Source organism: Jaculus jaculus, chromosome 11 (genome assembly GCF_020740685.1).
Source record: "Jaculus jaculus isolate mJacJac1 chromosome 11, mJacJac1.mat.Y.cur, whole genome shotgun sequence".
NCBI classification, from domain to species: Eukaryota; Metazoa; Chordata; class Mammalia; order Rodentia; family Dipodidae; genus Jaculus; species Jaculus jaculus.
The window spans coordinates 106,251,562-106,278,914 of record NC_059112.1 but is presented as its reverse complement, the minus strand read 5'-3'; the positions used below and the strand labels follow the sequence as shown (position 1 = coordinate 106,278,914).

The 27,353-nt window shown below is 44.0% G+C and overlaps 1 protein-coding gene across 22 annotated transcripts in view; it reads right to left on the bottom strand.

The window, feature by feature from the left end:
- Rbfox1 (RNA binding fox-1 homolog 1) overlaps positions 1–27,353 on the bottom strand; it is a 1,978,359-nt gene that overhangs the window by 1,109,556 nt on the left and 841,450 nt on the right. Inside the window, exon 1 of one of the 22 annotated variants that reach the window (XM_045161617.1) lies at positions 19,374–19,938. The exons of 20 other annotated variants lie outside the window; for them this stretch is intronic. In XM_045161617.1, the coding sequence (XP_045017552.1) occupies positions 19,374–19,418 (45 nt within the window). In that variant the 5' untranslated portion in view covers positions 19,419–19,938. Of the gene's footprint in view, positions 1–19,018; positions 19,189–19,373; positions 19,939–27,353 lie in introns of those variants that run through there. One more of the 22 variants, XM_045161628.1, reaches the window with a different exon arrangement.

Here is a 27,353-nt window from a genome sequence, read left to right as displayed (position 1 = left end):
ACATGAGCAGAGCAGGAGGCTCATCTCTCTTGTCCTCCACTATCCCTCAACACCTGCTAGGAGCTCGGCCACGGTAGATCAGTGGGTGAATGGATCCAGAACGGTGGACAAGTCCTAAGACAGGTCTGAAAATCAAGAAGGATTACTCCCACTATTAACAAAGAGACTCAAGTGAGAATGGCCCTTTCTGTAGCTTGGAAAACAGAATGTAAACAGGGTGCCTGAACCCTGTGAGTCCAGTGTGTAAAGGACTAAACTCACTTCTGTGACAGGGTACCTAGCAAGGAGCACCTTTAAGAAGGGTTTATTTTGGCTTGTGTTTCCAGGGATACAGTCCATCATGACAGGGAAGGCCAATGGGTCATCTTGTTTCCACAGTCAGAAAGTAGATGGAAAGCAGGAAGTAGGACAGGCTGTAGAACCTCAAGGCTCACCGGGGGACCATGATCCATTTCCCCATTTTCTCCAGTAAGGCTCTGTCTTCTAAAGCTTTCTTCCTAAGCAGCGCCACCTGCTGGGAGCCATGTGTTCAAACACACCCATGACTGAGTCCCTGTAAACAGGTGTGAAATGAATCGCTATCTTAGATTAGTGTTAGAGAATTTAATAAAAGGGGTCCTTGTCTAGACCGTTTAACTAGAAAGACAGGAAAGCACATTAGAAAGACCTGTGGCTCTGGCAGACAGGAGTAAGGGCCAGTGTGAGGCCCGAGAGCAAAGGCTGAGGGCTACTGCTGGGTCCCTTTGGCAGAGCGTCCAGGAGGCCTTCCTGTATCACCTACTCCTACTCTCGCCGCATCTCTAGGAGGCAGAGCTCCTACGGGAGCTCAAGAACAGTGATGCAGCTAGACCAACAAGAGCAGCCCTTAAGTTCACATGGTATAGAATAAGTCTTGGGATAAACAAAATTATTCTTTAAGGGATGAGATAAAAGGCCATGATTTATCTTCTATATAATTGTCAACCTCAGTAGGTGGTGAATGGTTAACACCTTCTTCCAAGACTGCTTGGGTTCAGTGCCCTCTCTTTCTGCTCCGATAATGACAAAACTTACATATAATGTACATCTATTGCTACTTACCGTGGTTTTTTTCTCATGGCTGGTACCTCATTCCTGGAGGTAGAGAACTCCTCTGGATTCACAATATTATGGAACTAAATCACTGAATCACATTTGTTTTTATTATTTATCTCTCTCTCTCACTGTGTGTGTGTGAGGGGGGGTATGTGTGTGCCATAACACGTGTGGGGAAGTCATAGGATATTCTTAGGATGTTGGTCCTTTCCTTCCATCTTGTTTGAGATGGAAACTCTCTTATTGTTTTGCTGCTTGGAAGGCCAGGCTAGCTGCCTCAGGATCTTCAGGATTCTCCTGTCTGCCTCCCACTGTTGTAGGCACACTGGGGCCACAGATTTGAGCCACTTTCTGCCCAGCTTTACACAGGTGGTAAAAATCTGAACTTCAGTTGGAAGGCTTGTGGACAAGCACCATTACACATTCTGGGAAGGTTGACCTGGATAGACATTCTCAACTGTGCTGAGTGCTAGAGATGATTTCCCAACTAACTGTGTTCTTGAAGACTTGACAGTAACCGACAAGCATTTCCTGAACACCCTTTCCTCACTGTGCTGTATGCACACGTGTGAATTTATATGCACCCATGTCTGAGCATGGCATACATGCCTCTGTGTGCTCTGAAAGCAGGTGCTCATCATCTTGCTGGAAGTTCCACTGGCTTCCCAGGTGTTTCAGCAATTAGGAAAGATCATATGTTTACAATCTCAGTGCCATGATGAGGTATTTAAGGACAGCTGGCCTTACTCAATGGGATCTAGAAAATATGCCAGAATGGATGGCTCGAGCAATGACATCATCTACAAAATGGTTCACAAAAGAAGAAATGAAACAGCGTTCATTTAAGTTCTGGGAGTTTTCTAGAACAGAGACCCTGAGAAGGGCCATCAACCTTCCAAGAGGCAGCAGGGGAACATCAGAGAAAACCCTTTTCTAAACAGAACTGGCCCAACGTGCTCTCCGTTGCCGCATCCCTGTGCCCATCGTCTTTGTAATCTAAGCAGGTGACAACTTCATTCAGCTGTTAGCAACAAGGGGAGGTATCGATTCCCCGAGAATGCCCTAATGACTGGAGGCTGAGACACAAACCATAAATGGAGACTTGCTGATTCCAAGTGAAATTATAGTTTGCCCTACGAGATTGCACAATAAATCAGGGGAGAAACTAGCCAACGTAGGACTCTGGGGTCACAGAAGTGATGTTGACACATTACGATAATGAGAACTTGAAATACCTCATGCCCTATTGATTTTCAAGCTGAATGATTCTCACTGCAAAAGATTACAAGACTCTGTCCTAGAATCATGGCTTACGTGCAAGATACTGATGAAAAACACATTGGATCCAATCAAAATGAGAAGTTATCCTTGCACATATTACAAATCTAATGTCATTGTTCCTGGGCCAGGCAAGGAGCACTTAACCTACAATGGACATGTGTGTGTGTGTGTGTGTGTGTGTGTGTGTGTGTGTGTGGTGTTGGGGAAGCATACTGCCATTTCTTTCTTTTAATTAAAATTTTGATACCTTTTTTTTTTTTTACACTTGGCTCTTTGCTATGCCTCTGGAGTATAAAACATACCCCAAAGAGAACCAGCATAATGGCTCAATTAGTGCATAAAAGGCAATTTCTCTATGCTTTTCTAATTCCAGGGTAGCTTTCAAGTTCCCTGCACCACCATATCATTTAGAAGAATGAAAAATCATGTCCTAACAACCAACTTATTTCCCAGTCAATAGCAGAAGATGCAGCCCACCCACACCAACATCTACAGTCAACAGAGAAAGCCTGGCTGACGAAAACTCTATCCTTGAAAAGTTTTCCACGGAGCTGAATAAACACAGTTGTGGGAGGCCAAATGGTGACACAAGTTAATTACTAACCTGTCACACAGTCAGAGAATGGTAATAATTTATTTTCAATGTTGCATTAGCCATAACTCACTTTCTTTTGGCCAATGGGGTGTGTTGGGGAAATAGGCTCTAAGACATTGCAGCTTGTATTGTACCCTCAACATGGCTGTGTCAATAGTTTGTATGGAGGATCAGATGTAATCTATGGCACTGTTCTCCCTATGCATATTGACCTGGATACAGTTCAGGACAGAATACCTCAAATATTGTGTTTGTTAGCAGACAGGAATAGTATAGTATTGGCTGGATAGGATTCAAATGTCATCACTCAATATAGACATATTAGTAAAGACTTAAGTATCACATAGATTGACAAGCATTTAGCATGGTCCCATTATTCTAGCAAAATTTGTTTTTTTCTTTTTTTCTTTTTTTGGTTTTCTAAGGTAGGGTCTCACTCTAGCTCAGGCTGACCTGAAATTCACTATGTATTCTCAGGGTGGCCTCGAACTCTTGGCAATCCTCCTACCTCTGCCTCCTGAGTGCTGGGATTAAAGGCGTGCGCCACCACACCCGGCTAGCACAATTATTTTTAAACATGTATACAGGGAGTGGTGTGTGTGTATGTGTGTGTGTGTGTGAGACAGGTCAATCTCAAAGGCAATCCCTAGCAATGCTATATTTTTTAAAAATATATTTTATTTGCATACTTCAGAATATTTTATTTACTTATTTGCAAGCAGAGAGAGTGTGTGTGTGACAGAAAGAGACAGATAGAGGACAGAGACAGAGGGAATGGGCATGTCAGGGTTTCTAACCACTGTAAATGAACTCCAGATGCACATGCCACTTTGTGCACTTGGCTTTACGTGAGCACTAGAGCATTGGACCTAGGTCGTTAGGCTCTGCAGGTAAGTGGCTTATGCACTGAGCCATCTTTCCAGCCTCCCCCACCCCTGACTTTTGAGACAAGGTTTCTGATTGGCCTGGAGCCTGCCAATTAGTGGCCTGGTAGGCCAATGAGCCCTAATGAATCACCTATGTCTGTGTCCCTTTACTGCATTACAGGTGTGCACCACGACAGCAGCACTTTTCATGAGTTCTGAGGATAAAACTCGGGTCCTCGCTCACCCAAGACAAGCATGTTCCTGACTGAGCCACCTCCCAAGCCCCCATCACAACTCCACATGTTATGAACTGTTGAGAATGCAGCCAATGGAGAAAACCAATGATTGAGTTCAGGCACATTCCCACAACGAAAAACGTTTTAAGCAGAAAACATTTTAAGGACTGGTTGAAAGAAATCTGGAGTTACTCTCCCTGGTCTTATTCTCTCGCAGTACATTAAAAAGAGCTATTCTTCTAATCTTCATTTCAACCTATTCCAAGCAGCCTTCCTCTGGAGTTTAAAAAGCCACTGAATATTAGCTTTACTTAGAAAAAAAAATCAGCAAGAATGGAAGGAGAGAGTCTGTGGACCCCAAGCTCACTGCTTTATTTTTGCCTCTTGTTCCAACTTTCACACATGTATCACGACTAATATTGCCCCTGTAAGATATGGTGAGGAAGGCATTGCATGCTCCTATCCCCGTTCCAGACTTAGTTACACAATACAGGGGGTAAGTATTTTATCTGCCAGTTGTTAAATCCTGGGGCCCTCAGTTGTAATTGTATGATCTTGGAGAAATTACCTTCTGAAATACTATGAACTCATCTATAAAATGAAGACAATAACCATAATTGCCACTCAAGACATTCAGGAGGCTCAAATAAGCCAGTCGATCCCCGGAGCCTCGGGTGATGCTCTTGTCAGATACTGAACTGGCGCACTTGGCAATTTTGTTTTCCCTAGCCATGGCAGTGCCTGGGCTTGGAGCAACTTGCTGTGATTATATAAGCCAGGCGCAGCAAGGGGCAATGTAGCTCAGCAACAATTGTCAATCCTCACAACTAAACTGTTACGTTCAAGTGAGCAGTCAAGATCGATTCCCATCTGATTGTCTCTCTATTAGCAAGGCTGCAATGTGGTTATTAAAAGGGAAATGAAAGGCCATTCTGTTTTCTAAACATACTTAGCTGTGTACCATGGAAAGGCCAGTGCCGAGCAACCATCAGAGTCCCAATCCATGTGTCCTGGTGAATGATGGAAACTTAGTAAATATTATGTGAGTGAATGGAGGATGGAAGATGAAATCAGTTCTACACATAAGGTAATATCACTGCTTACAAGTCTACGTTGGAAGGAATAAAAATAAAATAGCATGTGCTGTGTGCAAGCACCAATATTTCAGCCAGGCTGTCCAGGTCCGCTGGCCACTCTTCTTCTCCAAAAGACCAGGAGGAGCATGTATCCCCCTGGTTCGTGTTGCATGGAATCATTCCATAAACATACACTTGTTCTTGTCTTCAGCATTTTGCCCTGTCACTGCAACAGATGGCTTTACGCTAAAGTATATGAAAATATTAAATGATGAATAAGCCAGGTAGAGATAGGGAATGCCTTTAGAAAGATGCACAACTCAACAGCCAATGCCAAGGGACACGGGCACATTTGGGTTTGGTTGGTGAGTAGTCATGTTTTTCATGAGATCCAAGACCAAGAAGGAAAGGCCCTGCTTGCCAGTGGATAAACGTGGGCCACACTAAGAGGCACAGCATGCAGTAATCGAGAGCTACAAGCCAGGACATTAAAATCTATTTCTTGGAGATCCAGAAAACCATACTAAGCATCCATCTGGATGGATTAAACGCAAAGCTATGAGTTACAGGAACATAATATAATGTTAGCTACCTGACCGTGCTATGTACCCAAGCCCATTTGTGACTTTTTCCCTAGCCACACAAATTGACGTTGAGCCAAGCCAAATGTCTGTTGCAATTTCTGAGTCCAGGTTTCTGACCAGCACAAAGATGTGTGAGAAGCAGCACTGGAGAGGTTAACATGAGAAGTTCCCAAGCTAGTTGATTGTCTCATAGCTCTGGAGATCACATAATATCCGGAAAGTGACTTAAGCACCTTAAACGACATGCTTCCTTCATAACAGAAAGGATCTGGTGAGGACAAATGGGATTCCATACAAAGCAGCCTCAGGATACAGACTGACATATGTTTTGTGCTACAGAAATTCAGGCTACTCTCTAAATTTAGTGCAATGTTTGTGTTTAAATAAACTTTATCATTTGGGTAAGATTTTCTTTTTAGTCCTTGTATTTATTTGTATGCACTTACATATAATTCTGAAGGGCATACCCATATCTTAAATTTTCTGTAATAGGCCAGTATTAAAGATGGCCGAGGTTCACTCTGGGGGATGTACTCCAGAGAAATGAAACTTGTGTTCATGACAACACACACGTGTTCATGGCAGCTCTGTGACAGCATTTCTACCCAGGTGTCTTTCAACATGCAAATGGATAAACAAGGTCTTCACATCCAATAGCAAATTCCATGAACTGAGTAAGTAAATAGGCCAATCAAAAGACTGAATATGATTCAGGCGTGGTGGCGCACACCTTTAATCCCAGCACTCGGGAGGCAGAGGTAGGGGGAATGCCATGTGTTCGAGGCTACCCTGAGTCTACATAGTGAGTTCCAGGTCAGCCTAGGCTACAGTGAGACCCTACCTCAAAAAATAAAAGGTTGAGTAGGGGTTGGAGGGATGATGCCATAGACGAAGGTGTTTGCTTGAGAAGCCCAATGGCCTGGGCTTGGTTTCCCAGTACCCACGTAATGCCAGATGCCGAAAGTGGCGTTTGCACCTGGAATTGGTTGGCAGTGGCAGGAGGGCCTAGCACGGCCGTGCTTACTTTCTGCTTCATTCTCTGTGTTCTGGTTTGATTCTCTAGCGCTCATGTGAAGCCAAATGCACAGGGTGGCACATGCACTTGGAGTCTGTTTGCAGTGGCATGAACCCCTGATTTGCCCATTCTGTCTGTCTGTCTCTCTCCTTCTCCTTGCAAATAAATAAACAGTGAATAAGTAAATAAATATTTTAAAAGGTTTAATAGGGACTATGGCAATCGCGCAGTCAGTAAAGTGCTTATGTTGCAAGCATGAGGATTTGAGTTCGATGCCTAGAACCCATATATAATACCAAGTGCGGTGATAAGACAGCACTAGGCATATCTCTCAGGCTCACTGGCTGCCAGTCCTGCCAGGTGGGTGTCATCTGAGAAGTGACACCAGGGTTGTTCTGTGGCCTCCACATGCACGTATGTGTGCACGCACCCACATGCACAGGAATATTTAAAATTTTGAAAGGGTCTGGGAAGATGGCTCAGTGATTAACACTGCTTACTTGCAAAGCCCTGCAGTCCAGGTTCAGTTCTCAAGCTAGCCACATAAACTGGACGAAATAAATACGGTGCAAGTGTCTGGCATTCATTTGCAGCAGCGAGAGGTCTTGGCACAAACATACTTGTGAGTGCATGCACATGCACACACATGCAAGTAAATAAAACTAATAAAACAATCAACTTGGACCTACTAAGGACACATCCCAAAACTACTTCATCCATTGCAAAACGATGACCCCATCTGCTTGACGCTGTCTGCGCTGTGTTGATCGCTGCCGCGCTTTGTGTATTCAGTTGGCACACTGACGGGGCAGAGCTGTGTGAGTGAAGTGCCCGGGTTTCTGAAAGGAGCTCAACAGCGCCCAGCTTTCTCTGAAGTGTTTTATTATTCTGAGTCGGGCCAGCTGAATCTCCCAAGGTATGAAGTTCAGCTGAAGATAAAAATATTTTATCTGCCCTTACAGCAAATTGAAAGGCTATATAAAGGGGTTTGTTATTGCAGTGTTTTCATAAATATATAGTAAACATCTTTCACAGTGGGAAATTCAGCACAAAATACAATTTTCATACACTGCCATTCATGGGGTTTGCACAGGAAGATGAAATGACCCAGAGATGAATAAAAAAAAAATAATAGTATACAACTTTTAGCAGCCTACAGTCCCTGACAGACATTCACAGCTGGCAGGATAAGGATCATGATTTTGTCGTATGGCTGATGAATGACAAGTTTCTGCCATAAGGGAAATGTGCTTCTCCTCAGTGGTCACACCATTCCAGTTCACACTTAGAATCCTCACTTGTAGAGAGTTTCCAATATCAAGACACCCCATTTCAGACAGCCATCCAGACCCACACCTGAGCCAGCACATCATTTCCAATCAAATCATTTTGTAGGTTCCTTTGCTTTCTTGTAACCCTCTTCTAAGTATGGTTTCTAAGGGATAGCTAAGCCAGTACCTATGTTTACACCCATCAGCTTAGGATGGCTTGCATGAAAATAAAAAGGTCATCTATGTTGCAAGGGATTTTCATTATCAATGTAGTGTGTATTTGCAGAACATTAAGAAAGCATAATTCTTTATAATATAGTTTTTTAAATTTATTTCCAAGCTGAGAGAGAGAGAGAGAGAGAGAGAGAGAGAGAGAGAGAGAGAGAGAGAGAAAGAATGGGTGCACCAGGGCCTTCAGCTGCTGGGACACATGAACCACATTGTGTATCTAACTTTACATGTATTGTATTGGGGAATCAAACCTGGGTTGTTAGGCTTTGCAGACAAGTACCTTAACTGCTGAGCCATCTCTCCAGCTCCCAATAAAGCCTAATTCTTAGAGGCAAAATTCACATTCTTCCTAATTTCTCTTCTGCTCACACACCATGGTTACCCCAACAATAACCACTGTTCAGTTTCTAAGTTACCTTTGAAAATTTCTGTTTGCTTGATATATCTTTTTTCTAACCATATTTTCTTACTTTATCCGTTTAAAGATACTTGGCATCCAAATCCCTCCTGTTGAACATTTAGTTTGCTTCAGGTTTTCTCCCTCCTGCACATGACACTAAAGACCAGTTTGTCTTTGCAAACTTGAGCAATCCCATGAGTCCTAGATGCTGAGCTACAGGGCTAGAGCACACTGAGGTTGATGGGTGGATGGTAAAGGACAGATGAATTTAAGAACAAAAACTTTCAACTTTAGGAGCTGGAAAGATTGCTCAGTCTTTAGCACACTGGCTGTTTAAGCATGAGATCCTGAGTTCAGATGCCCTGCACCCATATAAATGCTAGGCACGCCAGCATGTGTCTATAATCCTACCTCTAGGGAGGTGGAAACAGGAGGATTTGCTGGCTAGCTAGTATAGGCAAATCCATGAACTCCAGGTTCAGTAAGAAACCTTGATGCAAAAAATAAATAAATAAATAAGTAAATAAGGTTGGAAAGTGACTGAGGGATGTATTTAATGTCATCCTCTGGCCTCTACACACACACACACACACACACACACACACGTCCATACACATAAGAATATACAAAATGCCCATCATATACACATACAAAGAATTTCAACATTGTCCTTTACAAGAGAAGGCTTCATTCCAGCAGTGTAAGAAATGCATTTCACTATGCTAGTTTCCAATGTGCTATAAAAGTTTCATATATGCAGATGAGAATGTTATACAATCATGAGCATATACATGTATGTGTATATAAATGCACATGCATTTGTCTGTGTACAGCAACAAAAATTCATTGTGCTTCTCACTTAATCACAGTTTTCTATAAACCACATTCCTGTTCTTTGTCAATGTTCCTCCTGAGTCACTAGCGAGTTTGCTCAAGCACCACTGCTTCCTTCCATCTACCCAGCCTGCCAGCCAACCTCGTGTAGACCTCCCACTGCCCATCTGTCAACATACCTCACCTGTCCCTCTGCCCTTCTCATTGCTGGGACAAAACACCTGACCAGAAGCACGTGATAGAAGGAAAAGTTTCATTTCAGCTTACAGTTGGGAAAGGAAGTGGCACCATTACAGGGAGAGCGTGGCATGAGCAGACAGCCAGGTGTCACATCTCATCACAGCGGCAAGAAGAAGTAAGAACTCATCCTGAACATCCTCAGGGCTAGACCAGTAAACCTCAAGTTCATCTCCCAGTGGCATACCTCGTACAGCAAGGTTCCACCTCCCAAAGGCTCTACCAGTTGGGGATTATGTCTGAGGATTAATCACAAACATTTGAGGCCATGGGAGGGAGGGAATTTCAAATACAGATCTCCACACCATCCATCTTCATTCCCATGCACCCCTCAATCCTTCCACCAATCCATCCATTTTCTATCCATCTATATTCTATCCACCCACCTACTCATCCACCCATAAAGCTGAATATTCTGCCAAGGTTGTAACGTAATCAGTCCTCACACAAGGGTCACAGGGACTTCCTAAAGCTAAATAAATCCCATGAGCTATGTAACATTTATTGTTCACCCATGGAACAATAATTTCAAGAGCATCAAGTCACAGAAGAACTGGGCTTTGAAATGAATTTGATGACCAACAGTTTTTACTAACTAGATATTGGTAATATGGCAAAAATCATCCCAAGACTCAGCCTTCCCTCATGCAAAATGGGTTTCACATGAACATCTTCAGCTTTAAAGGCATATCTGGGAGGTAGAATTAGTGCTCACTGACATCATCCAGCAACAATGTCAGAAAGAAAGTTGATAAGATGATTCCATATACTGAGGAATTAGCTAGTGAGTCACAGCAAAACTGGTTTACTTCTCTTGTATCAGAATTTGGAGCGCAATCAGTATAACTTGATAGAGACCCTATAGTTTTAGCTTTCTGGGAATTTTTTGAAATAAGGACTCAATAGAAATCCATGTATATGTATAATGTACACATGGTTTATTGGTAGCCATTATTTCTAAAAGCATATTCACATTAAGACATGCAATTTTATTACATTAGATAATGAGTTCAAATTGTGATTTAAAATTCAATTTCCTGTTCTCCTTCTTTTAGACCATATATTTGTATGTGAATATATACATATGTGTGTGTGTGTGTGTGTGTGTGTGTGTGTGTATACACACACACATTCATACCTAATTCTGTATTATATAGGGCATAATATTGTATAATCATAAATATATACACACAAACATACATGATTTCAAATCTAGAACAGCAGGCCAAACAAGGTCAGGCTCTATAACTGGGTAGTCCTAGCCATGTGTGTTTGCTACCATTTACTTTACCTTTGAGCAACAAATTCCGGTTTCATTTTAAATCATTTCCCAAACCAACACTCACGGAGAATAGGTATTCCGCAAATACCAACTTGATGAACTGTATGAAAAAGGGACATTTGAAGATAATGGAACCAACCGCAGCCTTTTGACAGTTCTGAAATGGACTCGCCGTCAGCCTTCTCTGCGCAGCCGTGAGCTCCTCGGGCCTGAAGCTTGCGGGAAGAACACCAGCGGGTTCCACTTCCGCGCTCACTCTCAGCCTGGTGCCGGGGCTGGAGGGGCACATCTCCGTGGAACATTTCACTGGCTTTCTCTTGCTGATTAGCAGTGACCCTTTCCCTTTTACTATATAACGACCCGAGGTTTGCCTTGTGGATAACACAGTCCATGATTGTACGGTGTGATTGAACATCTTCAAGCCTGGGGGGGGGGGCAGTGAATAAAGAGCACCCAGGTGCCAGTGCCCATGCACTTTGTATGGGGAGGGTGAGGGACACATGGCTAGGACTTGGCATTTATCAGATCTGCCAGGTGTTTGTATTCAATGTGCAATATATTCCCATTGAATATAACACCCCATATGCACGCTGGGAAGATATTTTGAAAAATACAAATGTTTCCATTCTTTGAGGCATTCACTTTCATTCAGTCAGGTGAAGTTTACAGAGATTCTGCATACCTCATGTATATGTGTTTAATTGCATACTTGCAAGATTTATCTTTTTATTTTTTTCTTCTAAAGCTGAATGGAAAGTGTCAAATTGGCACATCTATTTAAAAATCAGTTCAAATTGTTATTTTTTTCTTTGCATAACATTTGCTACAATGTTAAAAATTCAACAGAGAAAAAGACAAACATGAGCTTTGCTATGGCGTAAATGAGGACAATCAAAATGGCATTAGCAGAAATGAACTGCAAATCAACATCCCCATATCCACCACACATTTTGCATGGACCACCCAGAGCTCCCTGGAAAATTCTAAAAGAAGTCTGGGGTTATGGCTCAGTGGGCAGAGCACTTTCCATTCAGGCCTGAGTACCTGAGTTAAGATTCCCCAGCACCCAAGTAAAAAGCGAGGCCCAGTGGCAAGCTTTCAGAAGTTCAACCACACCTATGGGCAAGAACGAAGATGGAGTCAGGAGAATCCACCAGAAGTTCAGGGGTTAGCTAGTGTGCAGAAAACGCAGCATTGAACCCTGTGACACCTTTGCCTCAAAGGAGGTGGAAAGTGAGGACTGACACCTGAAATATGTCCTCTGCCCTCTACACATGGAGTGTGGCACACGCATGCTTGTCTTCACACATATGGACACACACATGTACATGCAATAGAGCTCCGGGAAATCAGCGAGTTATGCTTCTTGAAGACCTTGGAGAGACAAGGCTGAATAATTTCTGTTTTTTCCAATACCATAATAAGATAGGGAAAAAAGTAGAGATTAGTTCTGCTCTAACTGAACGTAGCTGACTATTAGCACTTCTCTTTGCAACATGTGTTGTCCACAGTGATTGTGTCAAAGAAAACCCATATGTCCTCTGCACTGCAGTAAAGTATGCAAGTATGCATGCGCCTTTCCTTACTCATGTATTTATCCATCCATTCATCCTTTCATCTATCATCTACTAACCTATCATCTATCTATCTATCTATCTATCTATCTATCTATCTATCTATCAGCTATTTATGTGAGATGGGGTCTCCTGCAGCAGTGTGGAGAACAATGTCCTTCAATCGTAATATCCATTTTCACCGGAAGCAGCTGTGTCCACTGGAGCAAGAGATCTCACCAGCAAGGAGCGTTCTCGCATAGAAAGAGGGGAGAGGGCAGGTCATGTGACCCTCACCGAGATCTCAGCCACTCCCTCTTGTGGCTCCCAGCTACAGCTTCGCGTCGTCTCCCCCGAGGTGCTAGTGTATAGTGTATGTAAGATTAATTGAAGGGGGACTCCATCCGTGCTATGGAGAAGTCGTTGTCTATGCTGGGGTGAAACTTTGCTGTGATGGCGTCTGTTTTGGGATCACCCATGATCCTGTAAGTAAGCACTCACCCATGTTCTGTGAATAAGCCTATTGAATTCATTGGTTTCCCAAGTTGGACATGTGTGGACTCACACACTGGTCAGGCAGTGGGGGGTGGAAAGTGGGGAGGTGGGATAAACATTCCCTACATCCCCTAGGGAAAGTTCATGCAACACCCAGCCTAGTCTTGAACTCACTACATAAGCTGAGGATGACCTAGAGCTCTTGCTCCTCCCTCCTCCACCTGTAAGTTCTGGGATTACAGGTGTGTCCTTCCATGCTCAGTCATGAAAATTTAAGCTGTGGTGAAGAATGAAGTTGTGGGCATCAGGATGCATGCTCTTTTAAACAGGTTAAGTCAATTATCTTAGTCAAGCAGCCCCAAAACTAAAAGTGTCTGCCTGAAAACTCAAGGGAAAGTATACTGTCTAAATTCTTTTGCTTCTGCACAGAGATGCCCTGATTTCTAAAAAGCCTGGTCAAGTGACCAGGCTTTGGAGCTGAAATCCCACCTCGGCCACTAAGAAGCTCTGTGACCTTGGATAACTTGTTTAACTTCTCTGGGCATCTGTTGTCACTGCAAAACAAAAAGAACAGATTGTAACCATTCCGACCTCCTGGTCTTCAGAATTAAATAAAATGTAAGTGCGTTCACGACAGTGCTGGGAAAAAAATAAAGCAAGTGTTGAAGTAAATCAATCAAACATAAAAGTTTAAGGTACGGGCAAAATGGTGACATTTGGATCCCGAAGACGCAGCACAGTGGCATGGGAACACTCACTTAGTGACGTTCCATTTCTCTTCTACTGAGCCTGTGTGCCGAGGGAAGAAATTTCATCTTCCAGTGTTTGCCAGACAACACGGAGGAAATCAGGGGGAAAAGGGACACTTCAGTCACAATGACCCATGTCTTATCTGAGAGGAAAACCTCTGAAGCACACAGCTGTAACAGTTTCAGTGTCAGACTGTAAGGAAATAGGACCCTGCGATGCTATATCCCAACCCTATTCACAGCGCCCAATCAGAGATCTTCCACGTTTGATAGCTGAGCCTCTCGTACCTTCTGCTCTCGCTTGAGAAATCAGGACAAGTGTGCCGGCGAAACTCTTCCTGGTGTTGCCGAGAGTGGTGTGGCTCCATCTAGCATCTGTGGCATTACGGCACAGTCCTACTCTGGTGTGTGAGGTAGGGGGGATGTTGTTGTCACAGCCTGGGCCTGAACCCATTCAACACCAATGTGCGATGACCAGATACATCTTCATGCTGTCAATAAATGTCATCCTGAGTGGGGGAATAAAACTCCCCTTGGATGAGAATCACTTGCCTAGGATCTCTGCTACACACCCATTTTGCATCTCTTTCAGATGCAAATAACCCTTTGGATTATTAAATGTCAGTGGTATTTTTATGTACCAGAATTTAAAAATATCTGGAGTCTGATCACTTTATCAAATCACCAAGTCTGGAAGTTTCCTTGCCATCTGTGAAGCCACGAGAATGGTACTGATAGTACTCAATGCTCATAGCCCAGCGCCAGACTTAGAAGCAGTCAGAAAGTGTCCAGGTAGAAACCAGGACAGTACTATTAGGTTCTCACTGCTGTAGGCCTTGAAGTCTCCATCTCCCTCCTTGTCTTGCCCATAAGAAGGCAAGGCCTCTAGTTTATACGTTAAGATAAGTACAATAGATGCACGGATCTTTCCACCTCATTAGCCAACAAGCAACTGATTTCCTGCAGGTGGAGATTTCAATTAAAGAATGAGCTGGGCGTGGTGGCGCACACCTTTAATCCCAGCACTCGGGAGGCAGAGGTAGGAGGATTGCCGTGAGTTCAAGGCCACCCTGAGACTCCATAGTGAATTCCAGGTCAGCCTGGACAAGAGTGAGACCCTACCTCGAAAAACCAAAAAAAAAAAAAAAAAAAAAAAAAGAATGAGCAATGGCACCCACAATCTCACATCAACTCAGAGGCAGAATCACCATAGAGACACAGAAGGGCTGGCTGTGGCCTCCTCCACCTCTGCAGCCCTGAAAGGGTTCTCTTAGCAAAGAACAGCTTGACTTGGGGATTGCTGCCTTTCTGCATTGCAATGGAAGTGAGGGATAGCCAACGGTGAGGAAGTGTGTGCAATTTTTGTATGATGAAGGTACTACAAACCAGGTTAGGAAACTTAGTCACTTAGCCAAAACTGCAGGTAATTCAATATGATCAGTCTTGACTACTAATTGCTATATAAGCAAAAACTACCCATCTCAAAGAACATAGCTTTGGCTATGAAGATAAAAAGAAGAATTAGAACAACTAGAATTTACCCAGAAAAGTTAACACCTAGAGGAAAGGTGGTAAGTATGATAACCATTAAATAAATATATACATTTACAACTATCTACCCGCATACATATCTACCCACCCACCACATATAATACCCATATGTCCACCTATCCCTCCCTTCCTCCCTCCAGATCCATCCACCCTGCCCCTTATCCCTCTACCCATCCACCCACCTAACTGACTATAAATCTCATCGTCCCATTTAAATGCTGAATGGACTATTTCTTCCACATTTATACCACTGATTGAAAAGTCACCTCTGGCCATCCATGGAAACTAGCTGCAAGATGACTCACCCTCAATATATGCCAGGGAACCATTGCTTGTCCTTCCCTGTTTTCCCTTTTAACTCAACCAGAACAATTTCATGAGAACTTGAAAATACTCAATCATCCAGAACATCCAATGATCCTATTTACATCCACCACATCAAAGCCCTCAGACATGATAAGCAGTTGAGAAACAGGGGGCCTCTATTGCCCTATAGGTTACACAAGCACCTGATGAGAAAGAACACTTTGAAATTTTTATGGAGAGGAAAAATTGGAAGCAGACTAATCTAGGCAGTGAAATTGGGCTTTTTGTCATTTTTAATTGCTTGAATTCATAACCTAGTTTTGCTGAATCAAAAGCAAGTTGGTATAGCTGACACAAGCTGTTTGGGCCTTTTGGGTACAGAGGCACACGGAAGTCCCAAGACTTTCATATCAACTTTATATTAATAAAAAAATGCCCCCTGAAAACTGTTTGGGAGTTATAGTTACAGAATAATTTAATATGCAATGATTCATAAGCCAGGCACTCTGTTAAATGCTGACTTTGAAAGATTTATTGGCCTTGGTGCTTTGAAAGCAGAGTGGGTATAATGGGAATGACAAGTCCTAAGAACAGTAACTCTAGTCGCTTCTATATGACAATAAGATTCTCTCTTCTCTTATTTGCTTCTGTTTACTAGAGCTCATGGTACACACAAATGTTGTAGCCAGGATGAAAATTAAGGGGAAGATACCTAAACATCTATGAACACATATGAAAGACCCGATGTATCCTCATACCCAGGACTGTTGTATCATGCAACACAACAAGGCCTAACATGCAGGACACATGGGCTTCTCTTCCCTGCACATGTTTGTATTGTCAGAAAACCAGCACAGGATGAAAATGACCATCTAAAAGACATGTTTTGTTCTCCTGAAAATTACTTTCAAAGGATGTCTTCGCCCTGGTTGAAAACTTTTGAGATTAACACCTGTGAAATTCAAAAAAAAAGGGGGGGTGTGGGGGAAGAAGAAAAGAAAAGAACAGCTCGCTTGTGAAGCATCCTAACAAATTGAGTGCCAATCAAGTCTGGTATTGCTTCTGGTGTCTTCTTATCCAGGCAGACCACTTCCCATTTTGCTGACTGCAACTTTACTAGGAACCTCAACCTCACATATGGAAGATCACTCCGAGCAGATATCAAGACAGGATTTCTCTTTCAGTAGGGTGTTAGGGTTTATTTAGCAGAAGACTGATTTTTTTTTTTTTCCAACCAGATTCTCCATCATCAAAGCAAGGAAATGAACATAGGCGCTTGTATTCTCCAATGATGATCATATATGTCCTAGAGCTCATGTGTTATCATAAGGCATGACAATGTTGCAGCTGTGATTTAGAGACCCGGGTCTACTTTTGCAGCACACTCCATGTGGAGAGCAAGAGAGGAAAAAGGGGGAGACAATTTGTTCCCCTATGTAGAAGTAAATAAAAACACAATCAGATATTTCCATACACATTTTTTTCCTATCGTGAAATTGGTCCCTAAGTCATTGCAAATGGTTATTTCTAACTGGGCCAGGATCAAAACAAATAAAATTAAAGCAGGTAGTAGAGAAAATAAAAGTTTGAAAGACAAGTTTTTAATTGACAGATGCACAAATATGCTTACCCAGGGAAGGCACAAACTATCAGAGTGTATTCTGTACAAACCTACTGTTTGCTGAAAACACAGAAAAGTATCGTCTCTTCTCATGGAATGAGGGGCCTTTCTAAGAGGGTCTTGTCTAAAAGGAAATGACTAGCAAAGTTTGAATGTTTACCAGGATATTGAGGGATGACCTAATAATTCTTGTATGTAAACAGAACATTCCAAGAGCAAAAACTGAATCAGGTTGCAATTCTCCTCCAGAATGCCAAAGATTTGTGGAACCCTAATGTAGCAAAAGATACCCAAAATGCTTTCTGTAAGAAAAATAAAGGCAAACAAAAGGAAAGAAATATAGATAAGATTAAAAGTGAGAGGGAGAGAGAGAGAGAGGGAGAGGGAGAAAAGGAGAGACAGGAGGGGGAGGAAAACCTCCAACACTCTAAGTCTTGACAGACAGCTCTTTTTTTCCTATTTTTGAGATATCTGAGTACAGGTAAAGCCTGGGTAGTGGGAGGTGCGGGCAGTGGAGAGCTAGAAAATCCAGCTTCTTATATGAAAACTCCCAATGCTGTGGTCTTCCTCCCACATGGCATGAGAACAGCCTCCTCAAACTGAATTACAGCAAAACACCCAGGCAACTCACTCCCCTCCACAAACACCTATGCACTGTGGCCCTTTGAATTATTATCGCCGGTCTACTGTGATCAAAAACGGGGAGTCTGTCTGACAAAGGCTTTGGAGTCTTAAGCCAAACAATTTACTACCTGGCTACACATATAGATTGCGCCATCATTTTCTTTTTACTACCCCTAGTATACACTGAATTCATTCCTGCGTAGCCGAAATGCAAGCCATGTAAACAGCGAGTGAATTATGACACATCGTGGCACCGGGAGGAACTCTCGGCCCACGCGAGACCGTAACACTTTACTGTCATGGTCTTACCACCAAACTTTTGTGTTCAGAAAACTGGGGAACACAGCTCTTTTTGTCAAAAGAAATAAAGCCCTCTGTTCCGCTGTCATCTGAAAATGAAGGCTGGAGAGGACGGGGCTCTTCTGTTCTGATGCTTGCTGTGTGCATTTCGTGTACTTGGGAAACGCCGACAGTGGATTCTCTTAACTTGGAAGTCAGAACAACACATCCCCCTCCTTTAGTATCTCAGAAAAGGACAAGCCTTCCCCTGAATAATATAGCCCAGTTTTTTTTTTTTTTGTTTTTTTTTTTTTTTTAATTCTCCTCCCTTCTCCAAAGTGCACGCCTGTGTCAACACAACCTCTCTTCTGCGGGAACCCAGACGATAACAATGATGGAAATCACACCAGCATCACGGGCAGGGTCGACCTGTTTCCACCGACAGCCTGTGCATATGCACACGCACGCACACGCGCGCCCTGCTGGAACGCGAGCGTGCCAACTTTCCAACGCACGACCCATCTGCCCATTCATTTCTCCAAGCTCTCTCCCTTCTCGCCAGGACAACGCGCAGCGTTTTGGCAAACAACAAACCCCGGCTAGTCTACGCGGGGCGTACACCCCAGTTTCTCCATAAGAGCTTATTCACCCCTGGGGACAAAGTTAAATGGGTCGGATGAGGATGGGCAAGGAAGTTACCCAGGAACTTCTAATCGGTAAGGAAAAGCCACTCAACAGCGGGATCTCCAGTTCGTCTAAGCGACCCTGTCGTGCTCCCCGGACCCTGGGGTCCCGTGGGAGAAGCCGAGGCGAACCCTGATCGCAGCCCGGAAGGCTCTGCTCGGTGGCTGAGCTTACCTAAGACGTCTGGTTCACACGCTGCGGGCGCAGCTGCGAGCATCTACCGCGGCTCGGGGCTTCCCGGGCTCATCCACCTCCAAGTCCCTGTTTTAATCGCCAGCCCCCGAGGCGCACACGCCGCCACCTTCCTTCTCCGCTCTAACGTTGGACAGCGGCTGACGGCGTCTCCCTCTGCCACAGGCAGCCAAAAATGTCAATTTACACACTCCTCCCCCTTGCCTCCCGCCCCCGTCCCTCCGCACCCTCCTCCCGCAGAGCCCCGCGGGCTCCAGGCTGCCTCGCGCTCTCGCCTCCCCTCCCCTCCCGTCTCCCTCGGTGACAGTCTACCCGAGCCTTCCGCGCTGCGCTCTACCTGAAGGGCATCTCCCACGACTGCAATTAGCTGCCAAGATTTCATTGTCGCCTGCAAAGTGCCTCCTGCCAGCTCGCCCGCCGCACACCGGGCGGGAGAAGTCCGAGGCGATCGCAAATGGCACCCACGTGCTAGTAATGTCAATGTCTCCCTTCGGTCCTTCGCCAACCTGGGTGTCGCCACCAGCAGGTGCCCGTGGCCCGCCTCAGCTCCCCCTTCTCAGGACGAGCTGTGCAGGGAGCGCGCGGGCGCCGAGGCGCGGGAACAGGCGGTGATCTACGCCCCCGGGGGCGCACGCATGCACACAAAGGGGCCCCCGCGGAGTAGCCCTGCGCCCCGTTCCTTCTGCCTGCACCAAGTGTGAACGTGTGTGTGCGCGCGCGTGTGCGTGCGTGCGTGTGTGTGTGTGTGTGTGTGTGTGTGTGTGTGTGTTTACAAAGTCTTGCAGCTGAAGGAAGGCCGGGGCTGCGTGGGTCCCGCCCCCGCCCCCCACGCCTGCCTTGCTCCACACTCCAAAGCCAGCTTGGAGTTCAGGGTGCAACCTCTCTCGCCCTCTCCCTCCCGCTCTGTCTCTCCTGCACGTGTCCCTTCCCTTGTTCTTTCAAGCATTAAATATGTACCACATGACAGAGTAGGGCACCTTGCGCGCTCCCCAGAGTCCTCACTTGACAACCAATTTTAACTCACGAGCAATGAGATGTCTACAGGCAGGATATAAGCCCTTCCAATTCCTTAGGCTGCTCCCTGCATTATTCAAAATGTGCGCGGGGGCGGTGGGGGGCGGCATTCAGGACATCAACGTGAATAGACATCCCCGGGAGGCTGAGGCGCCCCTTGCACCGCGCCCAGCACAGTCCACTGTCTCCATTCCCTGTACCCCTTTCCAGAAAAGCTACTTAGGGGGTTGAAGCCTTGGGATCTCAAGTCCTCTTCTCGTTCTTGGACTAAAATGAAAAAGCTCTCAATTTCACATTTGCTCCAAAGAGCTGTCTTGTTAGCAAAAGTTTGACAATCACCTTTGAAAATGGATTTGGCTGGAATTCACACAGCATTCATGTAATTTTCCTCTTTTCTGCCCAAAGTCTTCTTCTCTGATTTCCCTCTCTCTCTCTCTCTCTCTCTCTCTCTCTCTCTCTCTCTCTCTCTCTCTCTATCTCTCTCTCTCTGTTTCCCCACCCCTTCTCTCTGCATGTGAATATTAAACAGAAATGAATCACACGTTTTAACCGGCTCTCGTGGACACCAAGCTTTAGATAGTGACCAAACCTTTATTCTGCTGGAGAAGCAAGATTTGGTCTTGTAGAAAAAGTAGTGTTCTTTCCCATCAACTGTCAGAATTGCGTGGTACACAGATTAGAACAGCCTAGCTTGTGCAAGCACTTACACGTGGAATGTAAGAGGTTTTACTCATGCAACAAAGCTGCACACACATATATGTGAATATACATATATTTATGGTGTGTGTGGATACCTATAGGACTACATATATGAACATATATGTACGTACATGCTATGTAGAGAATCCTGTGAAGAGTGAAGTATTTGTTGGTTTCCTGTGTCCTTCCAATCTGTACTTCATTTCAGTTAAAGTCCTAGCACACAATGAATTACAATTTTATATATTGGTAAGCAAATTTTAAAGCACTGATAAATCTTTCAAATGTTTATTTTCCACTTTTATTACACTTCCACATGGAGGCAATATTTCCAGGGTTTTTCTGGAATGTGCCAAGTCCTTACGTAACCACCATCCATCTTTGTCATCTGGGAGCTAAATGAGCAAGGATTGTTTGTTTTTTATTCTATCTTCTGTTATAAGAGTGCTTTTAATGTGCCATTAAAGGTAGTATTTCAATTGTTTTGGATAAAGTTTATGTATGTTGTCTCTGCCTGCCTTGCTCAGGGACAATGACATTTGAAGGATTCCAAGATGATAACGGCAGGTGAAATTTAGTTGGCAAGGGTGACCTGGTACAGAAGAGAGTCCATTATTTTCAAAGTTGAGTTCCAGTGTTAACTTGTGTCCTCTACAGACGCTGTGTAAAATGGCAGAAAGCTTTGCTGGTCCCCATGTAATGACAGAGTCGCACGTATAAAAAAGTATTACTAATATAGCACAAACTGACACTCTCAGTGGAATGATTTGATTCACAAATCAGTTCACAAAAGCAAGGTTATTGGAAGTGAAACACGGAATGGGTGGCCAGTGGAGAGACAGCAAATCCTAATTACAGTCTCATTGTCCCCGCGTTCTCAGGCACATATGGCCATTTAATTGCGGAGTGTGACAACCTTGGCAGATGTTGCCAGGCCTGATTATTGATATAAATTGCTATTCTCATGTGCAAATGCCACAGCAAAGAGTTAAAACCATGTTCGTGCTCACCCTCAGGGAAATAAGGGTCTCCATCAGCATCTGTAGCTACAAGACAAGATGATACCAGGACAAGGTTGTTTTCCTCATTCCCACCCCATGAGGGAAGGAGCAATGGAGGTGAGCCCCATCTCCTTCCGAGAATGGGAGCAAAGCCTCCCATAACGTCCTAGGACCAGCAGACTCATTATTTAGCAAGCCTACTTTCTGGTATCCATTGAAAACCGAAAACATACACACTCTATCAGCACGCTGTTCATGTGATGTCTGCCCTCATATACCTGGGCACAACATGTGTTCCCAGATGAAACCACACCAATCTGCAAACAAATCCAGCCACTGGCTATAAAAAGACACAGGGCACAATCTGCAGTGGAATACTATACAACATGTGTCTTTGTCCTTCTCTCCATAGACACAGGTACGGGCAGAGGCAAACACAGCAAAGAATGAAACTTTACATGCATATAGTTACCAGAAAGATGGAATCTTAAGGGGAAAATGCAAGTTATCAAATGGGCCTGTTGAACAAGTCTGTGCTGCCACCATTTAGGAGCTTGGGTAGGACAACTGCCTATCAAATCCACCTGGGCTCTGGGCTGAGTTCAAGGCCAAGATGAACAACGCATCCACACCCTGTCACAAGACAAAAATAAAATAAACCAAACAAAGGGGGTCTAGGGATGTAGCTCACTGGTAGAATGCTTGCTGAGCATATGAAAATCTCTGGATTCAATCCACAGTACTGTGAAAGAGAGAGGGAAGAAGAGAGAAGAAGGAGAAAAAGTGGTGTCAGATAGAGAGGGGACACAATGTAAAGTTAAAGTGTGTGCATATGTATGTAAATACACCTTTTGTCAAGTTTTTGAAATATGAAGGTTACATTTCTGGGTGTGTTTTAAGTGTAAAGATATAGATAGATAGATAGATAGATAGATAGATAGATAGATAGATAGATAGATAGATATTTTTAAGTACTTGTATGGCTGGGTATGGTGACACAAATCTATAACCCCAGCACTCTGGTGGTTGAAGCAGGAGCATAGTGAGTTTGAAACCAGGCTGAGCTATCCAGTGAGAGCATATTGCAAAAGGAAAATAAAGTGTGTGTGTGTGTGTGTGTGTGTGTGTGTGTGTGTGTGTGTGTACATACAGGTAGAGTTACATACATGGAAGGATTGACACAGTAGGTAGCTCTTGATGGAGGAAATGTGGGTGTGATTTTCTTTTTCACTTTCTGTAGGTCCCAATTTCCCAACCAGATATAAATAAAACACCCCTTGGCGACATCAGTGCTGGTGACTGTCACTGTACCAATGTTAGCACCTGTAGCAGACAGCTCAGGTTTGCTGAGATGAGCTTCCAGACCAGGCACAGTTATGGAGGAAGGGTTATATTGAGGCGTACAGATCCAGGGGAAGTTCCATAATGTGAGGAAGTTGGCCCCCTCTTAAAGGACCAGGCAAAGAAAGACAAAGCCACAAGCCACAAGCCACACAGCACAGCACACTTCATGAACTCAAGCTAAACACACTTTGCATCTCTTTAGACTGAAATCTCAAACCCACCACCACACATAAGGGTCTGTCCAGTGACACTGTCTCTGGCCAGGTGGCTGCAGATGCAAACTACAAACTAATAAGACACTGAATATGGGGGCTATCTATTCAAACCACCACAGAGCCTCACTCGTGATCTGAGGTTCTGCTCATGCTGGTGGATAAAACCTTCCAAAACAAAAACATCATGGCTTGTTTTCCCCTCACCTACCCAACATTTGTGGGAATTTTCCCCATAATTGCTTCTTTATGAGAAAATAGTGCTGAGTACCGATGCACTAAAGATTTTTGTTGTTGTTGTTTGTTTTCTATGAATCAATCCTATCCTTGGAGCAGAGGTGACATACTCTCTGTTGCGAGTTATGGCCATGAACTACTGAGGCATGCCTCACTCCAGCAACACAGCTTCTTGACCAGTTTGAAAATATTCTCCCATAGGGAGAAAAAAAAAATGCACCAAGCAGGCTCCATCTGAAAAGAAAATAAACTAAAATTACATAGCAACCACACTGGAACTTTACAGGATTAGAACAGTGGGGCCTAAGGCTTTCCTTTGTCCTGATACCTCGTAATCCACACGCCTTGAGAAAGGTGAGCTTAATGCAGCATCTTGTGAGGGGAGAGCAGAGGATTTAGGATGGCCTTGTTGTGGCTCTATTCCTAAATGAATACTGCTAGTTTCTAATCGGTTGCTTGTAAATGACCCCATCTACTAACAGACAAATGCATGAATCACCTGGGCATATTTTAAATGAGTTCTCTACAAAGTGGCTTGCCTTATAATTTTCAACTAGGACCAGGGTAGAGATCCTCCTTAAGAAAGCTGTACAGGGGCCCCACAAGCAAGCCACAGGAGTCCTGTGTTGGGAAACTGGGGAGATGGCTCTCAGTGCCTAAAGCACTTGGCTCACAAGCATGAGAAACTATATTTGACCCCTAGAACACATATTAAAAAGGAAAAACCTGGGCACTGTGTCATATGTTTATAATCCCAGCACTGAGGAGGAGAGGTTGAGACAGAATGATTCCAGAACCTCACTGGCCTACCAGTCTGGCCTTGATGTAGTCAGGTTCACAACGCTGGCAGAAATCACCTGACCAAGAACAGCTTTGGGTAAAAAAGAGTTTATTTTGGCTTATAGACTCATGGGGAAGCTCCATGATGGCAGGGAAAATGATGGCATGAGCAGAGGGTGGACATCAACTCTGGCCAACATAAGGTGGACAATAGCAACAGGAAAGTGGGCCAAACACTGGCAAGGGGACACTGGCTATAACACCCATAAGCCTGACCCCAACAGTTCACTGCCTCCTGGAGGGGTTAATCTCCAGGTCTCCATCAGCTGGGAACCTGGCCTGCAGAACATCTAAGTTTATGGGAGACACCTGAATCAAACCACCACATTCTGCCTCTGGCCCCCATAAACTGATAACCATCCATGATGTCAGATACAATGCATTCAGTCCATCATTAAAGTCCCCATAGTTTTTATCAATCCTAATGATGTTCAAACATTCCCATAATCCAAGGTCTTTTAACTGAGCCATAATACCCCAAATCCCCACAGAAGTCATAATGACAAAGAATAAACATTCACACTGAAAAATATGGTACTAGGCATAGCAAAGAAACATTCAAGCAATACAAGATTTTTAGACAAGGCAAACCTCAAACCCTGCATCTTCAAGACCAGCAACTCTAGCCAGTGACAAGTCTCTAAGTCCGAAAATCCAAACCACTAACAAGTCTCTAGAGTTCCAATTCCTCCCTTCCAGTTAGGCTACTCACAGACCTGGAAAACTTCACATGGGCCAGCAGCTCTCCTTAGCAACCATCATGTGGTCCCGGCATCTCCACTGGGTCTCCACTGAAACCCACGGTTCATCCTCACAGCTCCATCGGGTCTCTGTGTAGGCATTCAGCAAACCTGCTGTGCATTGCTCATGGCCATTTCCAAAACACAAGACCATATTGCAAACTCAATGACCCTCTCTTTGCTGCATTTCTTACATTCTACAATACCAGGCAGGGTGCCAATTTGTTAATCCAAGGGGAAAAAAGCAGACTTTGAAGAACAGGACACTCCTTGAGCACCCAGGCCCCTTCAAAGGAGTCTACATTCTTCCTGTTGCCCCAGTGCAGGGCAGCTGGCCCAATCTCAAAGGTTATAATCTCTCAATTGCAGTTTGCCCAAAGAATTTTTTTTTTTTCTGTGTCAAATCCCTCTATACACACCAATCTGTTTCTACACAAAGCAATGCTGCACAAGTTCTCAGGACACAGGCATAACAGCAAGCCTCTCACACAAACTGTTTCTAGCCCAGTCCAGACAAAGCTCTTTCTCACCATCATAAGCCAAACTTTACAGTCCATAGTTCTTATTGCATTCAACTCTGACCAGAATAGTCTATCAAGCTGTACTCACAGCACTTCAAGGTATCTATTAGGCCAAGGTTTCAAATCCTTCCACATCCCCCTTGAAAATCAGCTCCAAAAGGCCAAAGTCACACAGTCAGGTGTCTATCAGCAAATGACACCACTCCTCAGTACCAACCTTACTGTTGTAGTCAGGTTTTCATCACTGGCAGAGATCAGCCAACCAAGAATAGCTTTTGGGGAAAATAAAGAAATTTATTTTGGCTTATAGGCTCGAGGGGAAGCTCCATGATGGCAGGGAAAAATGATAGCATGAGAAAAGTGTGGACATCACACCCTGGCCAACATCAGGTGAATAACAGGGGCAGGAGAGTGTGCCAAACACTGCCAAGGGGGCACTGACTATAAGACCCATAAGCCCATCCTCAATAATACACTACCTGCAGAAGGCATTAATTCCCAAATCTCCGTCAGCTGGGGCCCTAGCATTCAGAACATCTAAGTGTATGGGGGATGCCTGAATCCAACCACCACAGGCCTAACTGGTGAGCAGGCGAATGAATGAATGTCTCTACAAAGGCAGACAATGCTCAAGACTGACCCTTGAGGTTATTCCCTGGCCTGCATTTGCATGCAGATAGGCACATGTACTAAGAAGTGTTACAGGAGACTCATATCCACCACCTCCTCACTGGACATGTGCAGAGAGCTTCATCCCTACTTCGCCCTCACCCCAGCCTTGCATTGGCTGCTCTAAGGCACCACTGAGAAGAATTTTCCTCCCACTGCTTCCCAAACAAGCATCGTTATAAAGCCAGTGTTTGCTGTGTAATGTTTAGAAAACTTGAGAAAGCACAGCAGAGTTCCTCATCATTTTATATCCAGAGTAGCACTGTCTAATATTTTACTATGAATCCATTCACTTAATGATATTTCCCACTGAATATAGGATGAAAAACTTCTTAAGCACACAAATGACACCATACAGAATGCCTTACTATATTTTGTACATTGCAGTAACATATCCAAACAATTGTCTGGCTGCACAGTGATTAATTTACAGCATCAGTTTTGCTATCCTATTTTAATATGATAGGTTTTCTTTGACTCCATATTAAATAATACCACAGTGAACATTTTTTGTCTATGACAGTGGGAGTCAGTCTCTCTATAACCAGGTGAAACACTTAGTACTGAAACTGATGACTCAAAACATCCTCTGCTTTGGGGATTTGGTTTCACCAAAGAAACTAAAATCCTGGAAGGCTGCATTATTCACAGAAGCACTATAAAAGAAATGCATCTCACCCTGAGAACAATTTTTGGCCAATTTTTTTCTTCTTTCAATAACCATCTCCTGGCTTGGTCCCCTATTCTGCCACCTGGTCCTGCTCCCCACCACACCATTGCAGACTGAATTAACACAGGAGATCAAACACTTTGGAAAACAAAGGTGGTAATGGGAAGCGATTTAAATCTACTCTTATTTAACCTAAGTGGCTAGTGGCTGCCCATTTTGTTTTAATTGCCTTTTAAACTAAAATCAATGTTAAATTACCTGAACACCAGCCCCTGCACAATTGCAAGCTGAAATTTCTCTAAGTGCCTCCTCAAAAGCCTTTGGCTTCTGTTTGGCCAAATGGCAGGAGACGCATCTCTGTCTCCCTGGC